The sequence below is a fragment of the Onychomys torridus genome, chromosome 6 (genome assembly GCF_903995425.1).
Source record: "Onychomys torridus chromosome 6, mOncTor1.1, whole genome shotgun sequence".
NCBI lineage: Eukaryota > Metazoa > Chordata > Mammalia > Rodentia > Cricetidae > Onychomys > Onychomys torridus.
The window spans coordinates 81,142,716-81,162,831 of NC_050448.1; the positions used below are offsets into that span (position 1 = coordinate 81,142,716).

General features: G+C 38.6%; 1 protein-coding gene across 1 annotated transcript in view; it reads left to right on the forward strand.

The window, feature by feature from the left end:
• Positions 1-6,947: 6,947 nt before the first annotated feature.
• The window catches only part of Lrif1 (ligand dependent nuclear receptor interacting factor 1), a 66,645-nt gene continuing 53,476 nt past the window's right edge, over positions 6,948-20,116 (forward strand). Inside the window, exon 1 of the mRNA XM_036191450.1 lies at positions 6,948-7,133. Coding sequence (XP_036047343.1) covers positions 7,089-7,133 — 45 coding nt within the window. The 5' untranslated portion in view covers positions 6,948-7,088. The remainder of the gene's footprint in view (positions 7,134-20,116) is intronic.

Here is a 20,116-nt window from a genome sequence, read left to right on the forward strand (position 1 = left end):
ACTAAAACTGCCTTCTTAACCTTCGCTGCCTCTGCCATCCTTCTCCTCAGAAAGATACCTACTTCCTGTGTGTCTGTCTTTTTATTGACTTTTATTGACTGTTCTGCCTTCTAATTGGTTGTAAACCCAACCACATGACCTCCTCATCACTGCCTGTCTATACAGACCTCCAGGTCTCTATGGTTGGTATTGAGATTAAAGGCGTGTGTCTACATGCTAGCTGTATCCTTGTACACACAGAGATCTGTTATGTGGTGGGGATTAAAGGCGTGTGCTACTACTGCCAGACTTCTGCTATAGCTTGCTATTAGCTCTGACCTCTAGGCACTTTTACTTATTAACATACAAATAAAATCACATTTCAGCACAAATAAAATATCACCATACATGTGACCCAGCTCTATCACTTCTGGGCATGTAGTCAAATGATTCTTGTTTCCTGCAATCCATGTTTACTGCTGCTGTTTTGACAATATCAACAAAATAGCATAAGTTTAGATACCTACCAACAGAGGAATAGATAATAAATATGTAGTGTGTATACACAGAGGAATTATATTCAGTCATAAGATGAAATTATCAAATTTGCCAGAAAAATAGATGGTACTGAAAAATATTATAGTGATGTAGCCCAAACTAGAAACATAAACACTGCATGTTCTATGTCAAATGTAGATCATAGCTCTAATTTCCTATTTGCACATGTCTGCAGGCAAGCAAGGGAGGTTAGATGTCTTAGTTGGGGTTTCTATTGCTGTGAAGAGACAACATGACCATGGAAACTCTTATAAAGGAAAACATTTAATTGGGGGTGGCTTACAGTTCACAAGTTTAGTCCATTATCACCATCTCAGGCAGAATGCAGGCAGACATGATTTTGGAGAGGTAGCTGAGAGTTCTACATCTTGATCTGACGGCATCAGGAAGAAAGTGAGACACACTAGGCCTGGCTTGAGCTTCTGAGATCTCAAAGCCCACCTCCAATGACTCACTTCCTACAAAAAGCCACACCTACTCCAGTAAGGCCACACCTCCAAAATATGCCACACCCTGTGAGTCTTGGGGGCTATTTTCTTTATTTTTCATTTTCTTTATTTTTTTTATTCATTTTTCTTATTAGGAAATTTTCCACTCACTCTACATACCACCCACAGATCCCATCTCCTCCCTCCTCCCACCCCCAGCTCTCTCTCCCAAGCCACCCCATATTTCTACATCCTCTAAATCAAGGTCTCCCAAGGGGAGTCAGCAGAGCTCAGCACACTAAGCCTAGGCAGGTCCAAGCCCCTCCCCACTGCACCAAGATTGCACAAGGCATTACACCACCTGCACTTGGCTCCCAAAATCCTGCCCATGTACCAGGGATGGATCCCCATCCCCCTGTCTGGGTGCCTCCCAAACAGTTTAAGCCAAACAACCATCTTCTCTATCCAAAGGGCCTAGTCCAGTCCCATGGGGGCTCCATAGCCACTAGTCTACAGTTCATAGGCATCCACTAGTGTGGCCAGTTATCTCTGCATGCCTTCCCATCATGATCTCGATGTCCCCTGCCTGCAGAATCCCTCCTCTCTCTTTCATCAATTGGATTCCCAGAGCTCAGCCTAGAGCCTGGCCATGGATCTCTGCATCTGCCTCCATCAGTCACTGGACTGAGGCTCTATGATGGCCTTAGGGTATTCACTACACTGGTCACTGTAGCAGGGTTCTTGCTGTTGTTCCCTTTGTGGGTAGGGGGCCAAGTAGGCAGAGTCAAACCACACAGACTCAGGGAGAATGTCAAAACATATACCTTATATACCCTCCACCCTACCCTGGGGGGAGGTCTGATGAATATGCATCAGCTGGTGTGACATAGCTGTCTCTCATTGGTCCAGGTCATCTCCAGATCATGTTTCAGCTGCTGTTGCTAAGACCATCAGTCAGACCCAGGTTGGCTCTCAGAAAGTATCTTTTTTACTTGTTTGGGCCAGATGGCCCACAAGCCAGTTAGGGATGAGTCATCCCATATATCAACCCCCCTTTATTATTTTATAGGACATGCTCAGTGGGAGCTAGGGTGCATTGCCCTAACCTTGTTGACCCCACCTCAGGAGAGGTCAGCATAATGGACTGTGCCTCTCTTAGATCAGCTTGCCAAACAAGCTCGGATCCGTCATTGACTACCAGCCCTGGAAGAGCATCAGTCCTGGAGAGGTGTCCAGGTGGTGGGCTTTAGGCAGTAGCCTTCTGTATCTCAGTGAGCCATATATGTATTATCTCTCTAGGAGGACTCTGATCTAGGTATGAGAGCCAATAAAACCTGTAGGGTCACGTTTGTGGCCGCCTTCTGTTGGTGAACCTGTTGTAGAAGATATGTGAACAAGAGAAGGATTAGTCAAAAATTTCAAGGACATGGATGGGACCCCAGTCACTTTTATCATGCCGGTCGAAGAACTTCTGGTGATGTGTAATTGACCTTGTAGGGGGTGAGACAATTGCTTTATATCCAGGGTCACATGCCAGTGATGACACGACCTTTACTAATGCCACGGTAGCAGGGCAAATCATACATTACCCCTCTGAAGCTTCTTTGTCCCGAGTCTCTTGGTCTGTTGCCAGAAGCGCATCACTGGAGGGTACCTATATTGGTGTGGTGGTATTCTGTGAAAAAAAATGCAAGCATATCCTTGCCCCAGGGTTAATAGGGGAACAGAATGTTGCCACTGAAGGGTGATGGGATCCCTTCAATCCACCAAGAGCAAAGGTGTTTCCCAAGGCAAGTAAATAAGTGTGTTGTCCAATTTGGGCTTGTGTGATAGGGTTAACATATGGCCCTCAGCCTGTGAGCATCTCAAGAGAAATAGCGATGTTGTGCTGTATATTAAAATGAGCCTGAGCCTCAGCCTGGTCATCATAGGCAGCTCACCAATTAAGGAAGACCTCAGGCTCCAACACCAGCCTTCATCAAATGGTGCCAGTCATAATCAGTCTGCAAATGTATTGCCCATTGCCAAGGACTTGCTCAAAATATGTCAAGTCAGGACCTAATTCATTAGCAGCCTTACAGATCAGCGCCAAATTTCATGGGTTTCAGCACCAGATGTAGTAGGGTCCTTGCTGTTGTTCCCTTTGGGGGCGGGGTCCAAGTAGGCAAAGAGTCAAACCACACAGACTCTGGGAGCTCAGTTTATTCAGGAATGGGCAAGCCTTATATACCGTCCACCCCACCCTGGGGGGAGGTCTAGTGAATATGCATCAGCTGGTATGACATGGCTCTCTCTCATTGGTCCAGGTCATCTCCAGATCATGTTTCAGCTGCTGTTGCTAAGATCATCAGGCAGACCCAGGCTGGCTCCCAGTTGTTTTCACTTGTTTGGGCCAGATGAACCACAAGCCTGTTAGGGACAAGCCATCCCACAGGTCACCAGACTAGACCAGTCCAGGCACCATCTAGACTACTGCCAACATGTGCAGGTGGGGTCACCCTTGTGGATTCCTGAGAGCCTCCCCGGCACCCTGCCTCTTCCTATTCCCATGATGTCCTCATCTATCCTGGTGTCTCCCTCCCTGACCTCCCACTCTGTCCCTGTTCCAGCTTGACTCTTCCATTTCCCTATGTTAACATCCCTCCCACATTGACCTCCACCCCTGCCTCCCACTCTCAGTCTGCTCATGTAGATCTCATCCACTTTTCTTTCCCTGGGCCATTCACATGTCCCTCCTAAGGTCTTCCCCTATTATCTAGCCTCTCTGGAGTTGGGGGTTGTAGTCTGGCCATCCCTTCCCTCACATCTAGTATCCACTTATAAGTGAGTACATGCTATGTTTGTCCTTCTGAGTTTGGGTTACCTCACTCAGGATGAGTTCCATCCATTTGCCTGCAAATTTCATGATATCATTGTTTTTTTACTGCAGAATAGTACTCCATTGTGTATATGTGCCACATTTTCTTTATCCATTCTTCAGTTGAGGGGCATCTAGGTTGTTTCCAGGTTCTTGCTATTACAAACAATGATGATATGAACCTAGTTGAGCATGTGTCTTTGTGGTAAGATTGAGCATTCCTTAGGTATATGCCCAAGAGTGGTATAGCTGGGTCTTGAGGAAGACTTATTCTTAATTTTCTGAGAAACCAACATACTGATTTCCAGAGTGGCTGTAAAAATTTTCATTCCCACCAACAATGGAATAGTGTTCCCCTTGCTCCACATCCTCTCCAACATAAGCTGTCTTCAGTGTTTTTGATCTTAGCCATTCTGACAGGTGTAATATGGTATTTCAGAGTTGTTTTGATTTGCATTTCTCTGATGCCTAAGGATGTTGAGCAATTCCTTAAATGCCTTTCAGCCATTTGAGATTCTTCTGTTGAGAATTCTCTGTTAAGCTTTGTAGTCCATTTTCCAATTGGATTGTTCAGTATTTTGATGTCTAGCTTTTTGAATTCTTTATGTATTTTGGAGATCAGCCCTTTGCCAGATGTGGGATTGGTGAAGATGTTTTTCCATTCTGTAGGCTGTCATTTGGTCTTATTGACCATGTCCTTTCCTCTACAAAAGCTTCTCAGTTTCAGGAGGTCCCATTTATTAATTGTGGCTCTCAGTGTCTGTGCAACTGGTGTTATATTTAAGAAGTGGTCTCTTGTACCCATGCATTCAAGACTACTTCCTATATTCCCTTCTATCAAGTTCATTGTAACTGGATTTATGTTGAGGTCTTTGATCCACTTGGACTTGAGTTTTGTGCATGTTGACAGATATGGATCTAATTGCTATCCTCTACATGTTGACATCCAGTTATGCCAGCACCATTTGTTGAAGATGCTTTCTTTTTTCCATGGTTCAGTTTTGGCTTCTTTGTCAAAAATCAAATGTTCATAGGTGTGTGGATTAATGTCATGGTCTTCAATTCGATTCCATTGGTCCACATATCGGTTTTAATGCCAGTACCAAGCTGTTTTTATTACTGTAGCTCTGTAGTAGAGCTTGAGGTCAGGGATCATGATGCCTCCAGAGGTGGCTTTATTATACAGGATTCTTTCAGCTATCCTAGGTTTTTTTTTCCTCCATATAAAGCTAAATATTGTTTTTTCCAGTCTGTGAAGAATTGTGTTGAGATTTTGATGCGGATTGCATTGAATCTGTAGATTGCTTTTGGTAAGATTGCCATTTTTACTGTGTTAATCCTGCCTATCCATGAGCATGGGAGATCTTTCCATTTTCTGATATCCTCTTCAATTTCTTTTTTCAGAGATTTAAAGTTCTTATCAAACAGTTCTTTCTCTTGCTTAGAGTTACCCCAAGGTATTTTATATTACTTGTGGATATTGTAAAGGGTGATGTTTCTCTGATTTCTTTCTCAATCTGTTTATTATTTGTATAGGAGTACTACTAATTTCTTTGAGTTAATCTTGTATCCTGGGGGAGGGCTATTTTCTTTCAAACCACCACATCAGATGCCAGGAAACTAGGCAAGGGTCCAGGACAGAGGGGGAAAGAGGCTTGAAGGGACAGACACAGAGAGAGAAGTAGATCACGCATGATATAAAAGTAAAAGGGTAAAACTGACAATAGAATACTAAGATGAGGATGGGCTTCAGGAAATTGAAAGAGAAGGGGGGGGTCAAGCCAACAGTAGTGGTTTGAATAAAAATTGCCCCACAGACTCATATGCATGAATGCTTAGTCACCAGTGGGTGACACTATTTGAAAGGATTAAAAGGATTAAGATCTATACCTTGTTGGAGGAAGTCTGTCACTGGGGATAGGATCTGAGGTTTCAAAAGCCCATGCCAAGCCCAGAGTCCCTCTTTTTCTCTCTCTGCCCATTGATCATGATGTAGCTCTCAGCTACTGTTCCAGTGTCTTGCTACATGCTGCATGTTCTTCTCCATGATAACAGTGGATGAAATCTGTGAAACTGTCAACAAGCCCCCAATGAAATGTTTTCTACTATAAAAGTTGCTTTGGTCATTGTGTCTCTTCATAACAATAGAACAGTGACTCAGATGTCAAGCTTAATAGGTATGACAATCTGTAATGATAACTGATACTTTGAATGTTAAAAAAATTACCACTAAAAAGTTTGCATTTAATAACTAGGGCATAGAGTAGAACCTCACTGTGACAATAATGTCTATAATAAAAAAGAAACATTAAAAGCCCAAACATGAAAAAAAGTTCTAATGTGCAATTATACCTCAGATTACTTAAAAGCTGCTACATTCAATAGTATACACATTATTTTAAACAATGCCTGTGAGTTAAATATATTGTTCCCGATCAAGCACATAATAGGAAGAATCCTTCATATTTGAAGAAATTGGACACGTTATAAAAGTTCTTCAGTTGGTATTATGCCAGCCAGATGTGGAAGTATCCCTGGCTTTTCCAGGGGTGACTAAACCAGAACAGTAGCACACAAGCCTTTAATGCCTGTACTCTAGTAGAAGCGGGAGAATCAGGAGTTCAAGGTCACTCTCAGCCCCAACCAATTCCTGACCAATCTGGGTTACCTGAGATCCTGTCGCAAAACAATTTACATCTTCAACCAAGTTTTGTTCTTTTGTTTTTGAAAAGTTTTAAAGGTACATGTATGGAGAAATAAAACCTAATCATAAGGTACATGTAGATGAACTGTTAGTAATTTAGGTATAAAATATAATGAGATGAGTCTAAAAAGAAAGCTACTTTGTATTTGCTCACCTTTTCCAACTTACTAAGTGAAAAAATATTCAGTTTCATAGTTAAATGATTGTTCTATGATCACGTCTCAAAACTGCCCCCACCTGGCTGATTTAGAGCCTGCATCAGCTCAGATTCTGTTCCAGCTCTGAGGCTGAAAGGTTTGGCTGCAGAGACCTCTAGGATGTCTCCGCCTCCATCCCGAACCAGTCATCTACTTATGCGTGTTTCCCGGGCAACCGACTTCAGCTGCTGTCTCGCGGGAACCACAGTTTCCGGCCGCGACGTCACAGCCGTCACAGCCGAGGCTACAGTCCCAGGCTCAGGTGCTAGCCAGAGGACTGTCCCCTGGGAACTCGGTACGCCAGCGGTGGTAGGTCTTTAGATCCGGAGCTCACTCCCCAGAGCACTTTGTATTGCTTGGCTGCCATGGCTGGCGGGACCCGCGCAAGGAGCAGGGCAGACAAGAGGCCGGTGAGTACCGCTTGCATAGAAGGACCAGCTGTCTGTGCAGCTAGAGTGAGCATCGTAGGCTCTCGGATCTTCATTGGTCAAGAGAACCTCCTGTGGAAAAGCGTGTATCTTAATCTATTGCCAAGGCAAAATAAATAAATAAATAAATAAAAATCAGTTAACAGAAACGATTTTGAATGTCCCACTATAAAGAAACGATGAATGTCTGAAGAGAAGATAAGCCAGTTGCTCTGATTATTGCATATTGCATAATGTATTGAAATATCACATTGTGCCCCATACACATAAAATTACTGTGTCAATGGAAATATGGATAACTACATAACATTTAAATGCCAAGTCATAAATGGACAAAGGATGTTAGTAGACATTTCTCCTCAGAAATTACATAAATAATAAACAGATGAAAAGAAAATACTTAGTCATAGGAAAATGCAATTAATACCACACATAGACAGTTTTACTAGTAGTTTACTCACTAGGATGACTATAATTTTAAAATATTGCATAACAGCAGCTATTGGAAAGCATGGGAAAGAATTTGAACAGTTATACATTTTGGCTGATATCATAAATTATATATGTACTATTGGAAACAGGTTAGCAGTTTCACAAATTAAATGACAAATTTACCATATGACCCAGCAGTTCCAGAAACATAAAAACAGAGTTCTTGCTTGCTTGCTTTTATTTTTATTTTTGAGACTATAATTACAACATTTCCCTCCTCTTCCTTCCAAGCCCCCCCTCTCCACTCTCCAAATTCATGGCCTCTTGTTCAACTAATTGGTTTTTTTTTTGTATTTTATACACACACACACATACACACACACACACACACACACACACACACATATAACCATTCAGTCCATATAATGTTACTTCTATGTATGTTTTTATGTAGACTAAGTTTTATGTTGCTCAGGCTGGTCTTGAACTTTCTATATACTCAAACATAACCTCAAACTTCGGATCCTTCTGCCTCCATGTTCTTGTGCTGAGGTTGCAGGTGTACACCCACCATGTCTGGCTGAAAACAGGTTCCCAAACAAAGTTTTTCACAAGTCTGTTCATAGTAGCAGCATTTCCAAAGTGAAACAATACAAATGTCCATTATCAGGTGAAGTGCATTAGCAGAGTGTAATATATAAGAAGAATGGTGTATGCTACAACTACCTGAATTCAGAAGCACAATGCTAAGAAGATTAGGCATACACAAAACATGTGACATCAGTTTTAGTGTGTATGCACTATCTAGTATAGCTTATTCCACTGAAGTAGAATGGAGATCAGTGATTGCTGAGAGCCTGGAAGAAGGATTAAAGATGGTTGCCTATTGGTGAAAATATTTTGGAATTAGAGAACATTGTTTCACAACATTGCGGATAAATAAAAATGTATAATCAATACAAAACTTTAATTGATTTGGTTGCTCTGGAGAACTCCCATGAATGTAAGCAGGCAATTTATTGACTCTTCGTGTACTTCTTTAGAGGTATTCTATCACTTTTAAAAATGAATAGTTTATATTTAAGTACTTTCAGAGATACAGGAAAGTGGGAACATTTCATGTACCTCCTCATCTCCAATATCTTCTCCCTTATTGTGAGCATCTTATATGCCTGTTTTCTACTTGTTGCAATTGATAAGCCAATGATGATACATTCAAAAAGGTTACTCTTGGTGTTATATGTGCTGTGGTTTTTGACCAATCTATGAACATATTTACATTTATAAGTGTAAGTAACATGTATATTTACTTTTACAAAATCATACAGAATAATTGTTTCATTGCCCTAAAATCTTCTGTGTCCTACTTACTTATCCTTCCTTTCTGTTGAGCATGGCAACCACAGTTGTTTTATGGCCTTTGTAATTTTGTCTTTATCAGCAGTTCACATAGTTGAAATTACGTAGTACACATGCTTTCAGGTAGCCTCCAGCTAACAATATCTATTTGACTCCTCCATGACTCTTTATAATTGAATATTATAACTGAATTATTTTAACAATTCCATCATACATATGGCAGTATCATAAATTTTTAGCCATTTGCCTATTGGAACACATCCTTGTTGCTTTGGAGTTTTGTCAATTACAAGTAAAGTTACTATAAAAGTATATACTCAAGTTTCTGTGTGGTGTTGTTTGACATTATTCCTGGGAAGACATGAACAAATGTCTACTAATTTAGAGACCTAAATGTATACCAGATAGGGAACTGATAACAGATCAAAGCACAAAAGTCCAGCTTGGCGAAGCAGTGAATTTTATTAGGGTTACTTACAGGAGTATGGGTGTGGGGTTGCTCACAAGAGGAAAATGATTCAAGGAAAGAAGCATCAACAAAAGCCTACCCTAATACAGGTGACAGCTTATGAAAGCTGGAAAGCTGGAGCACACTGCACAGCCTATAGGTAGCTCAACAGGTTCCAGGTAGCTCAGATGATCTGAACCTTTTCCAGGCTGCTGGGTTGCTGTCTGCTACCTCCAGGAAGCTAGGCTGGTCTCTGACCCTTCCAGGCAGCTTTGCCCATCTGAACCTTTTCTAGGCAGCTCCATATGTCTGAAAGTGACTTTCAGGAGTCTTTACTACTTTTATATGCTTAGGGAAGGAGCTGATTAGTGAATCTGATCAGTTTCACAGACTTCCTAAAACTAATTTTAAGTTATTTACTTTCTGAGGTTAAGAGCTTCTCTGAAGGATAAACATTTCCAATTCCCCTGGAACACCCTGTTGATTAACCTTGTAAACATCCTGTCTTAAAATATCCTATTATTTTACCTTCCTTTCCATATCCTATATTTTAAGGAATTTCCCTGCATGATAGAGACTTTGAATCTCAGAGGAAACTGCTACATGGCTTGTAGATGCTAGTTTTCAATCTGCTTATGTAAATACCAGAAGAATGATTTTTGAGTGGGAAAAAACCCAACCAACCAAACAAACAAACAAACAAAAAAAACCCTGAATCCATGTCAAACTATTCTAAGTAAATGTAAATTTTGTATTTATACTACTAGTATTTCTCCATATTTTCAGTATCATTTGTGTTAGCTGTTTGATTTTGGGCCATTGTTATAAGTGTAAAGTGATATATAATTTTTGTTTTAATTTATTAATTCCATGGTGATAGGAATCTTTTCATTTGATTATGATCCAGATGGCAATGATTTGAATGATTTATGTTCCCTCATAATTCATACATGGAAAACTAAGACCCAATGTGATACTCTTAAGTAGGGGCTTTTGAGTGTGGTTAGGCTGTGAGCTCTCTACCTTCACAAAAGACTTGTTCTTCTACACACCTCCATGCGAGGGCATAAGAGCAAAATTCCACTTTGTAATTAGACAACAGCCTTCATCAGATAACAAATTTTTGCCACATTGGTCTTCAACTTCTTAGCTTCTGGAATTACAGGGAATTTTAGTCTTCATGAATTACCCAGTCTAAATTGTAACTGATTTAGAAATAAACTAAAGCATGTACTGTATACTGAGACTTCTGCTCAGAGCTTTTCAATTTTTACAGTAAATTTATATTCATGGTTGTTTGGGTATCTCTATCCTCATACCTTTTCCTCTGGTGTTTTGTCATCAATTTCCCAATTCCATTTCTTGCAAGTACCTGACAATGAATCCAAATAATTAGATTTAATCCATGAATCATTATATAATTCCTTATCTATCCATTTCTACATTTAAGCAAAGTATACAAGGTAGATTGTTCAAAGATCAGCCCATTTACTCCTGTCTTTCAGGTATATCCTGTAAAGGGATTATAAAGCTGTAGCTCTCATATTTTAAGTGGTGCCTGCAGATTCTCTCTTTCTCTCTCTATCCCCCCTTCCTCCCTCTCTCCTTTCCCTCTCTCTGTAGAATAACACTATATAAACAAGGCTTGAGCTTTCTTTTCCTGTGAGAGTTGATCATAGGAAACCCCCTGTGAGATCACAGGTGCAGGCTGGGAGAAGAAAGCCAGAATTATGGGAGTGGGAACCATGAGTATTTATGCTATTCTCATGTTTAACTATCGACTTCAGGGACTGATTGGGACTGGTCATGTCTCAATTTACATTTGCATTTAGTAATTAGAATTTTATGGCTTAGAATTTTATGGCTTTGTATATCAGATATACCCAATTACTGATAAGTTGTCAGATCACATGATAGCATGTTGACACAATAAAAATCCAAGAGCTATTTCTTAAAATTACAGTGGGTATCAGGCAAAGATTGCAGAAATCCCAAAGGCCTGAATTGTAATTTGTCTTACAAAGCCTTCTTGAGGTTTCTGGCAGCATTTTTGTTTGCCAGTGAAACTTTAAGCACTATTTTTTTTGGATACCATAGCTCCACTGGTAGAAGTTTGCACATCAACTTGCATCTGCTGCAGAAGATTGCTATGGTAAAGATGTTTGTGATCCATCCCTCAAAATAATATGTTTAAATCCATTGGTACAGTGTTTGAAGTTGAAGTTGGGGAAGGTGATTAGGCAATTAGTGCAGAACATTCATAATTGGGATCTGTGCTCTATAAAAGAGATTCCAGAGACCTAACTAATCCTTCTTTTGCTGGATGAGGTTATAATGAGAAAACAAAACAAAACAATAAGAACAGCAGAGTCTGTTTACCAGGAAGTGGGCCTAACTAGACAGTTAGAAGACTTGTTCTTAGATTTTCCAGTTTCTAGAACTGTAAGAAATGAATTTCTGTTGTTCTGTCAACCTGAGAGTACTCAATCAAAGACCAACTCTAAACACTGCTTGAAGCTAGTAGCTATTTTAGTCCCTCAGTAAATGACAGGCCAGGGTAATGCACTAAATGAGAAATATGTTGCCTTTAAAATCTAAATGGGCAAAATAAGAGTTGTAGTGGCTTTTTCCTGGTTATATGGAGGACCATAATAAATGATTTATTCACCAGAGTTCCAGAAATCTAGAAATTTCATGGAGTTAGAAAGTTTCAGGGGTTTACTTGGATATATTTCCCAATATATTACATTAAAATGTCTCACCAATATATCTAGAGTGGTCATGACTTTGTGCCCACTAGGTCCAATCAGGATATTGTCATCAATATAGTGGACCATTGTGATATCTTGTAGAAGGAAAAGGGTATTATTATAATCTCTCCAGCTTTGCCTTGTGAGATGGTTTAAATTGCTCAGCAGATAAAGGTGACTGTTGCTAAGCCTTAGAACTCTACTTCAACCTCTGGGACCCACGTGGTGAAAGGAGAGAACTGACTTACAAAAATTGCTGTCTGACTTCCATACATGCATTGCTGAGGCATGTGTGTGTCCCCTCTCTGATATGGAAATATAGGATATAGATATGATAGGATAAAAGGATGGATTGTTGGACCTACTTTTAAAGAGCAACTTGTTTAAAATGTTTTACATTAGAATAGATTTTAGTCTGTTGATACAAATTTAAAGTTAATTTTGTTATACTGTATGCATAATTCTACTCTTGTTTAAGGTAGTATGCTTGTGCAGCTCCTTTAAATTGTAAGGTATAACTAAGAAATAAAGATTAATAATTAGTCTTCTATGATAGTCAAACTTATAGTCATGTTAAGTTTTCTAGGTATACATAGATATAATTCAATTAGGTAGGTAATCTTCAAACACTTCAAAGACCTACAGAATATGGCATTTAAAATGTTTTAAAAACTTAAAACTTCTGGACAGTAAGACACATCTGCTCCTGGCAGTACCAATCTACTTCAAAAAAGATAATGAGCATTGAAGAAACTCATTATGGAGTTAGCTTTCTTTGTCACAAAAGTTAGCCACTAGGCAAAAAAGTGCCCTTGTGTTGACTGATTGACAGTATGTTATATAAACTGAACATACAGGACCCGTAAGAAGGTGACTTCTGCTTCACAGAAGAAACTGCCAGACATTCTACTGGACAAAGAGAAAAATGACTGAGAGACTTTAGGCCTATAGGCTGAAAATGGATGCCCCAACAATGCAGAAGAACTTTAGGTAACTGTCCAGGCAGCCAGCTGTCTCTGTCATTCTAGATTTTTGGAAGTTGCTTACAATGTACATCCTGCTTACTTAGGTAATATTATATCCTTCTGAGGTCTTTGATGTAGTTGAAGACTAGATAGTTATAATTTTCCTTGGTTATAAGAAAAGATAAATTAGATATGAAACTTTAGACTCACAAATATATGATAGATAGGATATCTTCTTTAATTTTGCCAAATATAAATAGACTAGGTATTGTAGCTATAATTCTTGTTTGATAACTGTTTTGTTATATGTTACTGTGCTAAAGTTAAAACCTTCCTTTTGAATAGAGAGAAAAAGGGGGAAATGATGGGAATGTCTTTCTGTATGCTGTGAATATATATTGCTCTAATTGGTTGATAAATAAAGCCATTTGGCCTATGGCAAGGCAGCTTAGAGACAGGCAGGAAATCCAAACAGACAGGAAGAGAAAAAAGAGCAGAAGAGATGCTACCAACTGCCACCATGAGAAGCAAGATGTAAAGGTACCAGTAAGCCACAAGCCACATGGCAAAGTATAGATTTTTAGAAATGGATTAATTTAAGATATAAGAGCTAGCTAGCAAGAAGCCTGCTATACCCATAGTTTAAAAATAATATTAGCCTCTGTGTGTTTACAGTCTGAGTGGCTGTGAACTAGGTGGGACACAGAAAAACTTCAAGATACACCCCTCTCACACATAGATGATAGATAGATAGATAGATAGATAGATAGGTAGATAGATAGATAGATAAATGGATCTAATAAAAACAATTTTAAAATCTCACAAAATTAAATTGTAACATAGTGCTAAAGAATCATGAAAATATATTGCTGTTCTTTGAAAGCAAATTTATTCTGATAAGCATTATGGACAGGAATGAAGAAAAAAGCATTTTTCAGAAATGCCTTTCCATTTACAGAAAAGGGCTTTTGAAAATGCTTTGAAGTCCGAGGTAATAGATGTGTTTAATCTGTTTTGCATCACTGTCATAAAATTTTTGAGGTATACTAACTTTGGAAGAAAAACAATGTTTGTTTATTCATCTCATAGTCTTGAAGACTTGAGGGCAATGTGCCAGCATTGCCTTAACTCTGGTGTGGATTTTGTGATAGATAACAGTATTATAGTAGAAGCATGTTTAGGAGGAATAGATATTATAATCAGACAAAAAGCTAGAGAGCAAATGAGTAGTTGTATCATTTTTCACATCTATAAAACTCTCTCTTTATCTCTAAGATTGACTCAAACAATTGTGGATATTTGAGACTTCTACTATACACTGTTTACCAACTGAAGAATCAGGAAAGTCAGTAGTATGATTCACTGAGTCCAAAAGACCTACAACCAGGACATCCCTGTTTGAGGACAAAAGAATTATAGCTGAATTGGGGTTAAATTGCCTTTTTTGTATCTTTTTGTCCCATTTGGACCTAAATGGATTGGGTGATGCTCTTCTCCTAAGTAAGAGTGATATTCTTTATTCAGTCCATAGATTTAAATGTTCATCTCTTTCTGAAATAATCTTATAGGCACTCACAGAAATGTTTTGCCATCTATCTGGAAATCCCTTTACCCAGTCAAGCTGGTACCTAACATTAATCATTAATTTACCAAAAGGGTTATGGCAATATTGCTAACATGATCATTGGTTTGCCTCATTATCTTTATAGTTGTGAATGTGTATTTATATAATCCAAAAATGTTATTAATTTCACATATAAAATGTTAAATCTTCTGATATGCTTTCAATATAGTTTGTTCTCCAAAAGCTTATGTGTGAGAAAGTTGATCAGTCCAGTGTGGTGAGAGGTGATTAATCCTCCAGTGGTGGAGAACTAAGTGGGAAATGAATAGGTCTTTGAGGATTATTAATACCTTTCAAAAATTTGTAGATTAGAAACACCCATAACTTTTATGAATCTCCTTGAGTCTGAAAATAAGCATCAGGTACACAATTAAAGGAAAAGGTGGGTGACTTTGAAAGGTACAGGAGTATAAAAGTTAAATAGTAGCTATTTACAGGCCATAAATATTTATGCAAATGTTTATAGTGGAAATAATGAGCATTAATATTCAGAGGGAAGCAAAATGATAAATAATGTAAACCTCTCATAGGTAAGTAAAGCCTTGCAACATTGCACAGGCATACAATCTGACCCCCTGAAAATGTAATTTAATGTAGAATATTTGTCATCTGTGCAAAAAGCAGACACCAGAGAAAGCACACCCTACCCCTTCACACTTCGAAGTTTATTCACCACTACTCTCAGCTACATTAAGAGAAATATAATTGTTAAGCTTTTCAGCTGAGGGTAGCACAGGCTTCTGCATTTTGTGTTTCCATGCACAAAAGATCTCTCCTCTCTACTGCCTGAGTGAACACACTGAGTATCAGTGTCGGCCCAGGAAACTGACTTGGATACAGACCTAGGAACACAGATCCATGTAGTAGTAGGTAGTGGCATCACTACATAGGGAAGCAGGTGGCACAGGCATTTGGAATTTGCAGCTCACCCAAAGTTTCACCCACGTCAGACTAGCTGTGCATGAATACAGTGGATGACTAAGACAGAGACTAGAAGGGCCAGGGTACATGGGATAATTCATGGCCCATATCTCACCCCAGGAGAACAAATGGATGACTAGGACAGAGACTGGAATGGCCAGGGTGCATAGGATACTTCATGACCCATATCTCATCCCAGATTGTCTTCTTTTTTGCTTGCTTTCCACACTCCAAGAGACATGGAGACATTTGGTGGAAACAGTTAATACTTGGACATTCCTTACACCTAGGCATACACTCGTTGAGTGCCTCTGGCATCAAAGGACAGTTAACTGGTAGGGCTTGGGTTCAGTTGTTTGGAACAACATGGTGGCAGCTTCCAAACTTGCTATATTGATGGTCCTATATCTGAAGAACATTAGCAAGAATTCAGCCTACCAGCAGTCATAATAGTAGTGTGTATACTTCCAAGGGGAAGGCAGGATGGAGAGCAGCCTGCAAATAGCTGTTTCTGAACTAACCTCTTTAACGTGTTTGGACTTCACAGAAGAGAGTAAGTGACTTAACACCCATTTGACCCACAAAAGCCTGGGGAAAAAAGTGGCATCTCCATCTTTTTTTTTTTCCACAAGAAAGAAATATCATTAATCTTTTCAATTGTTCTACCTTGCTTTGTAATTATTATGCTGCTTTATTCCTCTGCATTTTCATTTCTCATGCCTTCATCCCTTATTCTCTTTTTCTTTTCTCATCCCCACTTCTTACTTACTAACACTTTATATTCCCTAATAAAAAATTAGTTTCTCTAGCTTCTTTATGTTTTTTGTATTGAATTAAAACCCGTTGATTCCATTTTGTGTATTTTGTTTATTATATTCAAATATCTAGTTAAAAATATTGTTAATGTTGCCATCTTATGCTTTTTCTCCACTAAGCAGTAGTGGGGAATGAGACTACAAGAGAAAAATTTGCCACTGAGAAAACTGCATATATAGTAAAGAGGAGGTATCTGCCTCAGCACATACATAAATAATATAGAAACACCAAAACAATGAGAATCAAGCATTTTGACTCTCAAAATTTTATAACTCCTCCATAACTGAATGAAAAGGCATTAATATTTTGACTTATTGGACAAATAATCAAAAGTTCAATTTGAAAATGATCAGTGTCCTCAAACAGGATTCAAACAAACACTGAATAAAGCAAAAGATGTCAATAAAGGATTTGCATGAGAAATTCCTCAGTGATAGAGATGGTAAAGAAGAAGAAAGAAGAAAAAAGACTACTTAGACATCTGGGACATAAATGAAAAGTGAAGAAATTGCTCGTCATCAAAAGTGTCAATAAGAGAAAATGACAGTGAATTATTTTATTCAGATAACAATAAATAAAGAAAAATCATGACTACAGAATTTTCAACAACTCTGAAACACATAAAGAGACCATAGCCACAAATCCTTGGTATAGATGAAAAGCTAAAATAAAAAATTGATGACATGGAGAATTCTGTTCAATGAGTCTAGGGAGATATATGAACATCTTAGTACCTAAGTCAATTGTAACACCAAATGAACATGACTAGAAAATAACTTATCCATATCAGACTGAAGTTAAAATATCACAAGTATAGAGCTAAGAAAGAATATTGAAAGCTACAAGACAAAAATGTCTAGTTACAAACAGAAGCAAACCATTAGACTTCTCAGCAGAAACCACAAAAGTCAAGAAATAAGGAATGAGTATTTCAGTACATTAATGTAAATAACTGCCAGCCAAGATTGCTGTATCCAGCAAAATCAGCTTTTAAAACCAAAAGAGGTATAACCCAAGATATAAGCATGAACTGAAGACATGACCACTAAACCAACAACTGCTGAAGATACTTAAATGAATTATACAAACCAGTGGGGGCAGGGAGATAGGCATAAGCAAAGGAGTCCAGGAAAAATTAATTGCATAAAATTAGTAGAACTAATAAAAAATAGGAAAAAAAATCAAACATATCCAACTCAGCAAACTCGCCAAGCTGAATAGTGGAGAAAGAAAAGAACAGAGAGTACTTAAATCAACCAGCAAAAAGGACAAAAAGGCAAAAATTAAAAAAAAAAACCATGAATTAACACATAGTTCTAAATAATACTGCTAAAAAGAAATTGTCTTTGCTCTTCAGTTAGAAGACACAGACTGTCTAGGTAAATTAAAATACAAAATCCAACTGTTCGCTGTCTACAAGAAACTTCATATTGCTGGCAAAGGCACAGAGACTAAAAGTAGAATCTTGGGATACAAATTCTAAGTAAACATTTTGGACAGATTTTTTTTCAAGAAAGTATCTGACAAAAATACTTCTCTAATTGTTAATCTTTTTTTGTCAACTTGCCTGGATTTAGAATTACCAAGGGGATTTTTTTGTTTGTGGGCTTGTCTGTGAGAACAGTCATAGAATAGATTAACTGAGAAGAGAAGACCCTCCCTGAATGTTAGTGGCACTGTCCCATGAGCTGGTAGCCTAGACTGAATCAAAGGGAAAGAAGAAGCCAGGTGGTGGTGGCACACACCTTTAATCCCAGCACATGGGAAGTAAAGTCAGGCGGATGTCTGTGAGTTCGAGGCCAGCCTGGGCTACAAAGTGAGCTCCAGGAAAGGTGCCAAAGCTACACAGAGAAACCTTGCCTCAAAAAATACTAAAATAAATAAATCAAACAAAGGAAAGAGGAAAGCCAGATAAGCACCTTCATGCTGTTTCCACTCAGATATGAGGAAGTAGCCTCATGCTTTGCTGCTACAAACAAGACTTGTCCCTGATACAATGTCTTCCCTACCATGATAGACTGCAACCTGAAATAAATTCTTCCACTTTTAAGTTGATTCTTATGAAGTAATTTGTCTCAACAATGAGAATACTAACATGACTTATATGTTATAAAGTATACTTAAAACAAATTAAATAAATGAGGCAAAGCTATTATATATTAATACAAGAAACAGTCTCTCAATAAGATGTAACAATTATATATTCACTGAATGTTGATGTACCCAATTTAAAAAACAAACAAACAAACTACTGGACATAAAGGGATACATTTGTCTAAATACAATGATAGTAGGGAATTTCAATATCCCATTTTCATTAATAGAATATTAAGTCAAAAATCATCAGATACTTGAGAATTTAACAACATAATCATGGAAACCACACACATCTATATAATACTGCATCCAGTAGCTGTGTGTTCTAGTTTGCATTTTGTTTCGGTGATAAAACACTGATCAAAATTATCTTGTAATAGGAAAAGGTTTATTTATTTTAAGCTACCAGATAACAATCCACTGTTGGGGAAAATCAAGGCAGGAGCCTGTGGCAGAAACTGAAGCAGAGACCTGCTTAAAATTCACTCTATTACCTTTTTAGATAACTTTCTTAACTCAGTCCCCCCTGCTGGGGATGGCACTACCCACAGTGGGTTGGGCCCATCTACATCAGCCAGCAGTGAATAACATGCTCCCACAAACATGCCCACAGGCCAATATGATGAGTCCAGTACTTCATTTGAGGTTCCCTCTTTCCAAGCGACTCAAGTTTGTCTCAAGTTGACAAAAACTAACCATCACACTGTGGAGTACACATTGTTTTTTACCACCACACATTTTTTTTTCCAAAATAGATAATATTTTAGTTGCTAATACAGGTCTTAACAACCTAAAATAAAGTGTCATTTATCATTGGAACAAAATGTAATTCTTGGAAAAAATGTAAGCTGTATATGTTCACAATACAATGATGGGACATACATTCCAAAGTGGAGAAATTGGAAATAAAAAGCATGATATATCCCCAACAAACACAAACCTAGCAAGACAAATTCCATTAGAACTTAAGACTAAGAGATCATCCTCTTTGGATTGATATTCTGCCATCTTATCCTAGTGAGATGGCAGTGCCATACCTATGAGACTGTATCTTGGCAACAAGTCTTAGTTTGGGTTACTGTTGCTATGATGAAACACCGAGACTAAAACAACTTGGAGAGGAAAGGATTTATTTGGCTTATGCTTCCACATCACAGTTATCATCAAAAGAAGTCAGGATAGGAATTCAAACAGGGCAGGAAGCTCTGTACCAGGAGCTGATACAGAGGCCATGGAATGATGCTACTTAGTGGCATTACTCTCCCACCCCCACCCCTGCTGACATGGCTTGCTCAGCCTTCATGCTTATAGAACCCAGGACCACCTGCCCAGGAGTGGTACCACCCACAATCGTTTGGTCCTTCCCACATAAATTAATAATTAAGAAAGTGCTCTAAATGTCTTACTATAGCCTGATCTTACTGAGGCATTTCTCTAGTGAGGCACCCTCCTCTCAAGTGACTCTAGCTTGTGTCTAGTGGACATAAAACTAGTCAGCACCCCAAACCTACATGGCTCCTTGTAGCCAAATTTCTAATGGTCTTATTAATAAA